Source organism: Taudactylus pleione, unplaced genomic scaffold (assembly GCF_031769625.1).
Source record: "Taudactylus pleione unplaced genomic scaffold, aTauple2 ptg000086l, whole genome shotgun sequence".
NCBI lineage: Eukaryota > Metazoa > Chordata > Amphibia > Anura > Myobatrachidae > Taudactylus > Taudactylus pleione.
The window spans coordinates 26,217,292-26,231,367 of NW_028284488.1; the positions used below are offsets into that span (position 1 = coordinate 26,217,292).

Consider the following 14,076-nt stretch of genomic DNA (forward strand, 5'->3'; position numbering starts at 1 on the left):
TAGCAGGAGACTTCTTAATCACCATACACTGGATCAGGATATTAACCCAGTGCGTTCCATAACTGACATATATGTTGTTAGTAGGACTTCATCAGGGGTCATAGATGACATAAACTGTACATGTGGAGTCTAATCACTGGTGGGCTCCCCATACCCTTATTATTATTATTATTATTATAATTATTATTATTATTATTATTATTTTATAATTTACTGAGGGACCTGTGTTATCTTTTTATTCCTTCCACTCTCTTGCAGCTACTTTTTAATTTCTAATGCCACTCTGCTAATTCTCTCCTTTGTCATTGCAAGGAGGTGAGTGGGAGGGCAGTCAGTTGAAAATATTGATGCTGCTTCCATCTGCCTCTAGTAAAGCTTCTGTTTTTAAGGGTATGAGGCAAAGTCGTCACATTGCTATTAACATCAGAATCATATGGGAAGAATAGGTGCAGTTGTGCCTAGAAGTTTTCTGAGCTGTGATTTGGTGTTTCAGCAATTTGCTGCAATGAAACTACCAATCACTGCAGGGGATGCAGTCAGGAAGCCGACGGTCGAAATGCCGACCGCCGCCTTCCCAACTGTCAAATCCCGGCAGGGTACTAATTATGGGCGTTGAAATCCTGATGCCTGTCAGACCTATGCCGGAAGCCGGGCGGCGGGCGCAGATAGCTGCGGAGGGTAAGGGTTGGGTGTCAGGGCTCCCCGGGGGGACTAAGGGTTAAGCACCACCCCGGGAGGGTTAGGATTAGGCTTAGGGGAAGGGGGGGTAGGGTTAGGCGCCCCCCCGGAGACTTAGGTTTAGGCTGCAGGGATGGGTGGGTTAGGGGGGTTAGGCACTAGGGGGGAGGTTAGGGTTAGGCACCCCTAAGGGAGGGTTAGGGGTTAGAGGGGGGGCAGGTTTAGTAGTACTTACCAAAAACCCCTGTCGGGATCTTCACCCCTGCCGGGCTTCTCGTGCCCATGCAGCCGACGGTAATACATACAGATTCCTACTGCAGAACAAGAACACAATCAATCACAGCAAAACAAGAAAGATGGTCACAATATCATAGGAGTGTCTGACCCATTCTCTCCATACTCCAATAAAATAAAAGATCAGCAAAAGTAAGTAAATAGAGTGGCAAGTTGAAAAGGGACAGATGAATGCCATTAAAAAAGACGATTGTTGGACAGGTTGACAACCAAAACCAATTTTTTGCTTTTGCTGGCCATACACCGGCGCGATTTCGGGCCGATTGCCCAATTTTTCGACGCATCATACGATGAATCATGTCGAAATTGTGTAGCATTTAGGTAGGATACGATCTGATGCATGCTCCGGACGCTCTTAAAACGTATCGTATGATCAGATGTGCAGCCCATCATATCTGTCGTAATCGTATGCAGATCGTGTGTGTTAAAAAGTACCAAATCGTGCCGTCAGGTCTGCCAAGGAGTTCAAGGGAAAACATACGGTGAATCGCATTGTACTAGTGTATGGCCAGCATTAGGGTCCCAACTCTTTGTACATCTCCTCCTCCTCCAATTTGTTCTCCACTTTTCTGCAGACATCTTTCTTCACTTATAAAAACAAACCTCGAAAAAAAACCCAAACAAATATACTTTAACTATATAATGCCATTGCACTGAAACAAGATTTTATTGTGTTTATGCTCAAATAGGGAAAAGTTCTTTGCAGGTAATTTTTTGTTTTCTTTCTACTGGAATAGTGTCATGATCCAAACATACGCTATCCTTTGTCTTTGCTAAGTTGCTGAACATATGGGAATATTAATGTGTAAGGGACTCCAACTGGCTACAATATGAGGCAATGTCTTTTTAGGCTGAGAGCCAACAATAAGGAGAGAGGTGTACTGTGGTTATGACATATATACATACACATAGCACCTTTGGACCTGTTATTTCTCAAAGCTGGATGTCTGCACACAGCTGTGAAAAGCAGTTGGGTTAACAAAATATTGGATGTATGCTTCTTTCTAAGTGTTACAAAAATATTAAATCTAGGCCACAGGGCAAATATTACAATTGCGTATCACCCAACCTGTAGTAATAGAGATGCTATCTGTGTTCTTGTATTCACAAGCACAACAGCTTTTTATCTTTTTATTTTTAAAGACCTCTAATAAATGTAGTAGAAATAACTGATGTGAATGACCAAATATTCACTGTAAAGTGCCGTGGAATACGTGTGTGCTATATAGTGGTGGCCCTTACCATATTGCCTGAGGTAGGCTGCGGCTGCCTGAGGTGTGTGCAGTCCAGTCAAAGGTCTGGAATGTTGCAGCGTCTGCAAGGTACATTGCACATATGCCATGGATCTGGCAGGCACAGCAACTAGCACATGCGCATAAACAACGGCCTCTAGGGGTTGCATCAGCTGCAGCGCCTAGAAGTCAGGTAGGGCTGACGGGAAGACAGGAGAGTGATTTCCCATTGGAAGTGCTCTTTGCTAACCGCGGCCCGGACTGGCAGTTCCAGGAGGAATAAAACACCTCTCCCTGGGACTGAGTGTCTGGCATTTAATTAGCAGGTAGCTCTTTCCATGGCAACTTGGGAAGTCACTGCCAGTGAAGACACCCGGTGCACAGACTCGCTGGTTAACTTCACTGGCAGATTTTCAGGGAGGTCTGCAACCCTCAGCCCCTAAGGAAAATCCTGCTATATAAATAACTGGTAATAAAATAAGTAATTACCATTCCTATAGAAATATGTTGGACAGAATAATAAAGTTGCATTTTCTAATTGAATTAAATATGATTTGCATTAGTGTCAGCAGCAAGTTTAGTATAATTGTGGGCTTTTTGGGGTAACCAGGAAATAAACAAATCAAAATAATATAATTATTTAACATTAACCTATTTTCATTTTGCAATTCCGTTGTCTCAGATCTTCTTTAATGTACAGCATACCTCTCTGAGATGGGGCAGCCAGGTCTGCACAGTGTGTGGGAGGTGCTGTACAAGGGCCGTGACAAGGCATAGGAGGCGGTGTGCGGTCATGGCAGTGTGTTTGCATCATTGTGCCAATGTCTCCCGCTATACAATCCAGAGATTACCAGCATTTTACAGCGGTGGCATGGCTATGACCACCCACTGCTGGGGGCGAGAGGTGGTCGGCTCTGGGAGACTTTGCCAGCCCTCCTTTCCGGGGGGTGCCTAATCCTAAATCCCCACCCCTCCCCAGGAGCCCCTAACCTAACCATCACACCCCCCTCGGAGCTGTCCGCATCCGGTTTACCTTTGATCAGTCTAATGACAGGCGTCTGGATTTCGACACCTGTCATTAGTGCCTTGCTGGGATTAGACAGTCGGGAAGCCAGCGATCAGGATTACGTCCATCAGCTTCCCGACTGCTTCCTAAGTGAATGCTTAATTGGTTCCATCTAATTTCCTGTAGTCAGATAACACAATGATATAATCTTATAATACAATGGGCCTGATTCTGAATTGGATGCACCATGACATGATTCCAGATTATGTTCATACAGAGTCTGTTGCAATTTCAGATGCATGCACAGAGAAGTACATTGAAAATGTATTGGGCCAGTGACTGGGGGATGGCTTAGCACCTAGATGGTCGATCTTATGATTGTGTTATAGGAGTGTCATGGGCATGTCGCTGAAGTGTTTGCATAAACAGACAATAAATCTCAGCACATTTGGATGCATGGATGTTCACCTCGGAACCGTTTTGTAGAGGCATTTGCATAAAGTTGCAGACATACTATCAGCAAATGATGCATACAAGGACGCGGTTGCTTCTTAATCAGGCCCAATGTATGGAAAGAGGTTTTTTTCGGGGGGAGGGGAGGTGTTCCTTTGATCCATTACTGCTGGGAGATTGTTGGTAGTTATTATTATTATTGAGCTAGTTAGCAAAATGTTTGTTATACAGACTTTACTGGGCAATACATGCCAATATATGCAGATCTATAGAAAAGTATTAATTATGTGTTTCTTTTTATCTCTACAGAAAGAATGTGCAAATTTCATTAAGGTTCTTAAGGCCTATAACCACACTCACTTGTACGCCTGTGGGACTGGAGCATTTCACCCTGTCTGTACCTATGTTGATATTGGCTACTATCCTGAGGTAAAATTCTAAAATGTGTTTATGCTGTATGTCAAGCCGATGTTGCTGAATGTGGTAGACCATTAGCTAACTGTATCATCACCTTTATAACGCCTTCTCCCAGCAACAGAGGCCTTCTTTTTATTCAAGCATAAGGAAATGATGTATGGGCTGATATAAATACATAAACACAGCCACTCCTATGCATATACACATTACATATGTGTGGAGACTATACAGCAATTTTTCACTGTTTAATGTTAACAGATTAAATACAATAGTTTTCACCAAGAATGTGAAACATCCACATGATAGTTTATTTTAAACATATTAAAATACTGTTGCTGTGTCTATATAATCCCACCATAGAACTATTTAAATCCCTTTTTTTAGTGCTACTTTATTAATGAAAAATAAGGTTTTGATAATACAATTTAAATGTATCAAAGATTTCTATAATTTAGATGTTAGCACTTCAAGTAATGTGATTATACTGGTAAGAGTTAACTGTTTAATCAGTGGCAGTAACCACAGTGTCTTTCTCATACCAACATAAGCGTTTCCATTACAATGTAAAGAAGCAGTGTCATTTCTTCAATCCATTTGAGGTAAATACACAGAGACTCCTCATACCTATTCTAGTCTTGGAATAATTTACATGTGATGGACTTTCTGAATGTTATGTGAACATACTGTCGATGAGAAGGGAAAGTATGATATTATTTCCATAGTAGGCAAAGCTGATGTCTGTCGTTGAAGTACATTATGCTCTGCGCTCTAACAGTACACCCATTAGGGTTGTAGCGAGGTGGGCTAGAAGAGCCCTCCACTATAAATAATGCAGTAAGAGCATTCTTAGGACAGAAGGTATTTACATGCTCAGAGCTAGTATGTAGGAGCCAGGATTATCCTGAGGAATCATAGAATGAAGTATTGTACTTCACCATAGACATGTTTGGTGCACATATCAAAATAGCTCCTTACTTGCAACTATTGACCAATTGACTTATTATGCATCAGGTATATTAGCATAAATGTTGATGGAGATGCCTTAAATTAAAATAAAAAAAATAATATAAACATTTGATAAGTTGTAATATTAATCCGACAGCATTCTGTTTTCTCAGAAAATAGAGAGCTGATCACTGCACTCTACTATACAGTATGTTCCTGGGAAAGATCATCCCATATCTCAGGAGATTGATCAGCACTGGATGAAGAGAAAAGCTGTACACCAAGCAGCAATGTTTGTATGAGATACAAGCTTTTCTTAACTACTCTAATCATATGACTTAAGAAGCAAAGCATTTCCTTCATTAATTAACTGTATTTGCTTTAAATATACAGTATAAAGCACAGATCACCATGGCAGCCACCATTAGCCCAAGAATGAGCATGTGATGCACTGTTTACCACAAGAAAAGCTTATGGAGAGAAACAAAGAAAATAAGTAAAATATATATATATATATATATATATATATATACTGGCTAAAGCTGTATGTAATAGTGAGGGCAGATGTGTGAGGTGGTTTCTAATAGAGACAGAGGACCTGATTCAGAAACAATCTCCAGGCTGATGTTTTCGCAAATGAATGATTTGTTTGTACTGTGTATGTGTATAAGTCACACTGTGCATGCTCCGTGATGGTCCTGGGATGGTTGTAGTAATGCGGTTTTGTTTGCAAAGTGATTAACAGGCAGAGAACGTTTGTGGGCAGCAACGTGGGGTGATGACTCAAATGCAGGCGTGTCGCAACCATTTTCGGGGACAGAAGACCCATATGCAGTTGCGAAAGTTCCAGCGTCTCTGTTCAGACAGCCATTCTGAGTAACCATAGGGTTAAAGTAATTGCAAAAACAGGCCATTTCATGGGCGTGTTATGGGAGTGTCACGGCTGTGTGCGGAATGCTGCTGCATTCCCAATCGTAAATCCAAGGCCATGTTTAGTTGGATTACCGGAGAGTAGCTAGAGTAGGCCATAGGCTACTGCAAATGTCTCCATCGCAAATGCATAGACCACGCATCCTAAAAGTGGGTGTCTCACCACTCTTATCCTCCATTGCACCGTCCTGCACAAATGAAAAGCTGAGATTAGCATTTGCACATTGCTGCAATTACTATTGCGGGCTTGGCTGTGACCGTGTCTGCATTACCAACCATCTCTGAATCAGGCCTAGAATCTGCAGTTCAAATACTGCATGTTCTTGTATGCTGCTCCATAAGCCCATTGGTCAGTTCTCTTTTTACAACTCTTACGGTTTCACTGGAGATAGTGCTACTTAAAGGTATTTGTTGGATTCTACAGTGAAAGCTTCCCATGCATAGGGAATCCTGTTTAACAAGGATTGCTGCAGCACAATCTTCTTTTCTTATCAACATTTTAAAATTGCAAAAGAATAGGATAGTGATTAAAATGCTTTAAATAAAGTTGTTTTTACATGAGAATATTATTCAATTATAATTTTTTTTAAATCCATTTTCATCGTTCTTAATTTTTTTTCCTCAGCAATTACTAGGAACAGGGATAGCCACTTTATCTTCCTTCATATGTCAGAGGCTCATCATGTCCCTATATGTAACATCAAATCACTTTGTGCCTTAATATTCCAGTACACTGTCATGTAATTTAACATGCTATAATCAGAGCCTCCTCATCATGCCCCTTTATATACCAAAGGCAGAGCCCTGGTCGTCTGGTTGCTGCATGTTATGGAATGAGGGAGAGAGCCCGGCACTGAACGATATCATTAATGATATCGTTCAGCGGGTGTGCTCAATGTCATGAACGACATTGAGCACAGCCTGCCGGGGACATACTAGACGATATCGCTCAGGGAGCCTATCGTCTAGTGTGTACGCACCTTTAATCATCCTCAAACAGAAAGAAAGGATAATTTGTGTAGTGGGGTCCATGAAATAAAAGTAATAAAATAATCCAGACTACGCACATAAAGACATCTTGGATCTGGGTAAATAGTGTAATTATCAAAACCGGAGTTGTATCATCTCTCCAATAATTCAAAACCGTTAGTACTGCAATCCGAGTTGGAATCTCCATTAATGACTCAAAATGCTGAAAGACTTCACATGGTGTATTAAGTTTTAATTTGAAATAAAAATAGTGCTCTAAAAACATATATGAACATTAAATACAATATACACCAAGAGTAAAAAGTGACTGCATACCGAACTGAGAAGTTAAAATGGCCTTGAGATGATGGAAATTCACCACTTACTGTACAAAGTCCTGGGAAGTAGGGGTGTTCACAATCTAAGGTCTCAACAATATTCAAACCCTAGAGGAGTAGCAGCCATAGCCAGGTCATGCAATAGAAAACTAGCTACTAAAACCTATTGTAAATAATTATGGGCCTGATTCAGCAAGGAACGCAGTTGCTTATACGCACGCAATTGGTTGATTAATTCACACTGCATATGCATCGGAGTGCGCGTCCACAAGCCAGATGCTGCGATCGGAACAGTGATTTACAGGAAGTGACGTTTGTGGGTGCTAATGGGCGGGTGGTCAGGCGAATGCAGGCTTACCAGTGCGTTTATAACCCATTGCAGGGTCGTGCATAAATTATCCACTAAGATAACAGATACCGCCTGAGGTGTCATAGTGTGCGCAAAAGTAATAAATTCCTGAGTAAGGTCTGGGCTTCCATAACTGTCCGATGTTACCGATTGTTTCTATATGTTGTCAAAGTATGCGGATGTGAGTAAGGGGAAGTGGGCGTCTTTGTCAGGCTGCAATCGCAATGCGAATGTAAAAATATACATGTCACCGCTGATATTAGCAACTGCATTGCATGCGTATAAGCAGAATAGCGATCCGTAGTATATCAGGCCCTATGTCTGTAAGTCAGGATGTGCATGTACCCTCTAGCACAATACAAGTTTTCCAACTGCAAGTGTTGCAACCAGTAATACTGTAGAAGCTGGTCTTAACTTTAGAGCATGCAAAACATGGCAGAAAAATCCAGGGTCCCTTACACTTGTTAGATGGAGGTAATCTTCTCTGTCTCTTATTCAGCACCAGGTCAGTTAGGTAAAGCCACCTCCAATAGGCAAGGGGTCATATATCTGCCCTATTCACCACCACAGACAAGGCAGGAGACTGATACCCCCACCCTATCTTCCTTAACCACACATTCTTCCATTCTATTTTAACTTCTTAAAATCTATAAGAGTTCTGGGACTACTATATCAGTGGGAATACCGCTGGGACCAGTGTCAGACATAACAGCTGGACATCACAACTTGACAATAAGGGGATTGGTGAGGGGGCTACTGTTTGTGTTAAAATTAAGTTACATAATATTAATATTTTAATAGTGACTGGACACAGCAGTACAAGCTGTCAGAATGGCATTGTGCTGCTCAGTTGACATAAGTATGCATTGTCTCCCAAAGGCTTCAGTGTTACGTGTCCTATCCATTACCCGACTTTGTTGACAATCCGACCAAAACCAGGAGGTTTTGGTCGCATTGTTCACAAAGTCGGGTAATGGATAGCCGACAAGGACCAGCGATGCGCATGCACGCTGGGTCCTTGCTGCCCTCGACTGTCTAAGGAACATGCTGGTCAACCTGACGACGCTCGTCAGGTTCCCCATGTTCCGAGAAAGGAGGTCGGGCTCTGCACTGAATTACATTCAGTGTGGGCACCGCACCTCGGTGACCTGAGAGTCTAAACGTTTAGACATTCAGACTTCCAGGTCTGCTAATGGATAGGCCCTTTTATATCTTTACACTTAAATATCTCATTTAAACAAAAGCACACAGTTTGGCATTAAAAATGTCTCCATGATAAATGTTTAGTTTTCTTATATAAAGTTCCAGTTGGAAACATTTGGGAAGAAATACCCCTCTTTATTTCTTTATCTGACTTATTCTGAAATTGGCTTTATTTATTTTTTTTTGCTATAGATTATACATACTTGCAATTACAGAATTGAAAGCTTTCTAAACTATCTGTCTATGAGAACAAATGACAGCATACAGTGTTATTTAGATAAATTGTTTTGTAGTTCACTTAACTTGTACATCTTGCCCTTTTTTGCAAAAAAGGCACATAAGCTGTAAAGTAAAATGTTTTGTCTTATGGGATATCTCCATGGAATGCAGATTTTTGTACTTTACCTGTCCCCTCAGGCCTCTAATCCATAGTAATAACTAACAGGAAATTCCTTCCCCACAATACAGTTTTTTTTGTTAATGTCAGGATAGGGTCGGAAAGAGTGGCAGTTTGTGGGTGTAGGTTAATAGTTCTTTTGTTAGGCACTGTAAAGTGTTGTGGTTTTTTTTTAGTTTTGTTTTCTGGAGGGTGTATGTAAGATGGACAGTGATTTGGGGGAATTTTAATAAGTAGTTTTTTTTGTTGAGATACAAATATATAAAAGTTTGTTATATTTTTTCAAATGTATATTTTATATTAATAATCACAACAATGCAGCTCAGGTTTACATGAAATGCAAGCAATTTATTTATTGGAACATCTACACAAATAATGCAGGCATGTCCCCCTACAGTACCTCCTTCCTCACATAATAACAGAGGTGCATTATGAATGACACACTATTAGCCATAGATCAGATTATGCTCTCCAGGGACAGTGTGAAAGTTTTCTGCAGTGTCAGCCATCTTCTGTACTGATCGGTTTTGCAACTGTGCAACAGCATTATATGAGAACATCCTGGGAAAGAGAATTGGCTTCATGGTACAAGAGTACATCATTTTCTATAGCTACATATAAAAATAAAACACAACTGGGAAATGGTACCTATAAAAAATAAACTATATGGATGACTACATTTTCTTAATGGGCTTTCTGTTAACTTTGAAATCCAAATTATTTGGTAATGACAATATTGTAATTACATAATCCAGGAGAGCCTGGAATGTAGGTCAGGTGCTTGTGAGACTTGTGAGGGACATGGCACACTGCACCCCTCTCTGCTATTTAGTGTGACTTGTGGCAGTGGAGGTTGGTACCATGTTGATGCAAATGGCCAGGAATGGCATAATCAAGCTCCTAGACCCATCATTGCAGTGGGAAAGTGGGCAGATCCAAAGGCTGTTCAATGCTCTTGGGAGTCTGGGAGAGTTCTCCAACTTTTGGGGAAAATGTATGCAACAGTGGTGTAACTCCCAGAGTTCACATCCAGATGCCATGTGCGGAGGGTTTGGGGCACCAGCAGGGGCTCCAATGCAAAAGCCTGTGCGAGTCAGATATCTTTTCTACTACCCCCTCCCCCCGCCTCCACAAGCATTTGCGACTCCCACCTTGTCTTCTTCACCTCTGGGTGGCTGGTTGCAAGTTTCACTGCTGGCAAATATAAGTAAATGAATGAATATTACATGTTTGGGGAGCGACTTAACATAGAATGGAAGAGTGTTTTGTTAAAGGAAACCATACTTGTTGGATTAAGTGACTTCTATTTTTGCCTAGAATAATTTTTCAGATATATGTTAAAATTTTGTAATTTTGTTCTCACTGTAAATGTGGCTAATATTTGTAGTTTATGTATTTATTGAATAAGCTTGACTGTATCAATGAAGGAGATGTGAGGAGTAAGGATAACTTTAAGCCTGATACCATTTTAAACTCCAAGGTTGAGTGGTAAGTGGCCCCTTGAAAAAAAATTGTCAGTGACATTTTTGTAGGTGTTCCCGTTGCTAGATTAGTTATTGTGGTTGATCGGTGAAGTTTATTACTTTATTAGATGGTATCACTTTTCACCATTTCCTATGGTCTTTTTTAAACTCCCTCCCTGCCACCCTTGTTGTTTTATGGTTGTCAAGTCCAGTGGTTGCCAAACTGTGTGCCATGGCACCCTGGGGTGCCTCAGGGCACTTGCAGGGGTGCCTCGGATTGGTGGTCCAGTACCAAAGAAAATGATTTTTAGTCAAGGTGATAGGCAAAACCAGTGCTGATGGCTGCCAATCAAAAAATATGTGGACAAAAAGAAGCACAGCCTTGTCTTCCACCACATAACTGAACCTAAGGGTAACATATAAGTACAATATACTTCATTTCATTTTTGCTGAATTTCTCAATAAGAAACGTTTAGCCCAGGGGAACCATGGCAAATATGCTGATACTCTGGGTGCCACGATTCAAAAAAGATTGGGAACCACAGGTCCAGTCGCATTTTGTCTGGTAGCAGAAAGAATGGTTGTTTTGATGAATGTGCTATATCGCATTAGTTGGGTGTGCTGTCCTCACAAATAACATATTAGGTTATATTCATTCTAACTGAGAAACTAGACTCCAGCCATAAAGGTGTGTGAATGTGTATTGAGGAGAGTTGAACACCAATGACTTTGTATGGTATGTGCATTGTTTTATTTCGTTGGTCTTTTGTCTATACTAACAACATAAATTAATTTTGTCAAAATATCAAAATAAATGTTACCAATTTTATATGCCAGCTCCAGTTGCCATGTGTCGTTATATATTTATATAAGGTTTACGTGCAGGGCCTATACAGGCAGTAGTGGGCAGAACAGCGGGGGTGATCTTTGACCCAGGGCCCTGCCAAGCCTCTCCAACCAGCCCAGGTAAGTAGTGCCCCCACCCTTTCTCTGTGTCCCTGTTTATGTGTCATGGAATTTATTGAAAGGGCAGATACTTCAACTATAATAATTGTTAACATTGAGTAACATGAAATTAAAGCTGTAACAGGAATCAGGTTTTGTTTTTTTTCAGTCATACAAAAATAATGCTAACAACGTGAGCATACGTAATTTACTATGGATTTCACATTGATATTATCTTATTTTCCATTGATGGCAATAATTTTGTACGTAACTGACAGATGTCAAAAAAATCTTCATAATATACGTCTTCCAATGTCCTGTTTAAATCATTACATAGTAATTAATCACTTGTTCTTTTCATCTGTCATTTAGTGTATTCAATTTTGCCCAAGCATATTTCATAATTATACATTAGTATTTTTTTCAATCTATTTGTGTCTAAGTGACAGATATACAAGTCAGTAATTATGTTTGAGCTGTTCTTTAGATGGCAATGTTCATGCATTCACATGCAGGAAATAGAAATTTGGAACTGCCAGAAATTAGAGAGTAAATTTGTCTACTTTCCATATTATTATGTGCAGGTATTTGCTCTAGTCTATAATTTGTCAGTGTCTGCTTTAGTAAGGTGCCTGTCATGTATACAAAAAAAACCAGTGTAGTGATCAGACAGCTAGTGCTACTACAACTGTTCTGAACTACAAATCCCAGGATGTTTGGCAAGCTCTAGATTATGCAGACAATGGGTCAAATGTAATAGGTCATGATTTGACAAAAGTGGGCATTTGATGCAGGATTTAAAGTAAATAATTTTATAGGTACAATGAGGTTGTTATTCCCTTTAAAAATTGATACATGAAATTCTGCAGCAAAGTGATGGAAGAATCACCACCTTTGCCAAATCGAAACCATTTACAGGTACAAGGTTAGATAAAGGGGATGTAGTTACCATTCGGGATGCCAGCGCTTAGAATACCGGTGCTGGAATCCCGACATCAGTTGGAATCTCAGAACCCAACTGCTGACATCCTGATGTTAAGTATTAGGTTTAGGCGAAGGGTTGGGTTAGAGTCAGACACTAGGGGATGGGGAGGGGGAGTTGGGCTGCGTGAGGGGGGGTTTAGGGTTAGACTGCGGGAGGGGAGTCTTTGGGTTTGGCCGCGGGAAAGGTGGGTTAGTGGTTAGGGTTAGGCTACTTACATTCAGGTGTTGGCATTCTGACTGTCAAGATTCCCCTATCAGTATTCTGACCACCGGCAACCAGCCACTGGGTACCCAACCCAGATCATCTAAAAAAATAGGTGCTAAGAAGTAAACTGGCTGATCGAACGTTGCCCCTTACTTTTGATAACATACAGTCCGGTGCATAAATATTGGGACATTGACAGAATTTTCATATTTTGGCCTCTATTCACCACCATAATGGCTTTGAAATGAAACAAACAAGATGTGCTTTAAATGCAGACTTTGAGATTTAATTTGAGGGTAACTACATCCAAATCAGGTGAACGGTGTAGGAATTACAACGGTTTCTATATGTGCCTTCCACTTTTTATGGGGTCAAAAGTAATGGGACTATCAACTCAAAAGCTATTTAATGGACAGGTGTGGGCTATTCCCTCGTTATTTCATTATCAATTAAGCAGGTAAAAGGTCTGGAGTTGATTCTAGGTGTGACATTTGCATTTGGAATCTGAAGTTGCTGTCGACTCTCAATATGAGATCCAAAGAGCTGTCACTATCAGTGAAGCAAGCCATTATTAGGCTGAAAAATCAATACAAACCCATCAGAGAGATAGCAAAAACATTAGGTGTGGCCAAATCAACTGTTTGGAACTTTCTTAAAAAGAAAGAATGCATCAGAGAGCTCAGCAACACCAAAAGACCTGGAAGACCACGGAAAACAACTGTGGTGGATGACAGAAGAATTATTTCCCTGGTCAAGAAAACCCCTTCACAACAGTTGGCCAAATCAAGAACACTCTCCAGGAGGTGGGTGTATATGTGTCAAAGTCAACAATCAAGAGAAGACTTCACAACAGTGAATATAGAGGGTTCACCTTAAAATGTAAACCTTTGGTGAGCCACAAAAACAGGAAGACCAGATTAGAGTTTGCCAAACAACATCTAAAAAAGCCATTACAGTTCTGGAACAACATCCTATGAACAGATGAGACAAAGATCAACTTGTACCAGAATGATGGGAAGAGAAAAAGTATGGAGAAGGAAAGGAACTGCTCAAGATCCAAAACATACCACCTCATCAGTGAAGCATGGTTATGGTAGTGTCATGGCGTGGGCATGTATGGCTGCCAATGGAACTGGTTCCCTTGTATTTATTGATGATGTGACTACTGACAAAAGTAGCAGAATGATTTCTGAAGTGTTTCGGGCAATATTACATGCTCATATTCCGTCAAATGCTTCAGAACTCATTGGACGGCGCTTCACAGTGCA

At 40.7% G+C, this 14,076-nt stretch overlaps 1 protein-coding gene across 2 annotated transcripts in view; it reads left to right on the top strand.

Annotated features, from left to right (window-relative positions):
• The window catches only part of SEMA3A (semaphorin 3A), a 259,026-nt gene that overhangs the window by 127,016 nt on the left and 117,934 nt on the right, over positions 1–14,076 (top strand). For both annotated transcript variants that reach the window (XM_088468796.1, XM_088468797.1), the window contains exon 4: positions 3,973–4,092. In XM_088468796.1, coding sequence (XP_088324922.1) covers positions 3,973–4,092 — 120 coding nt within the window. The remainder of the gene's footprint in view (positions 1–3,972; positions 4,093–14,076) is intronic.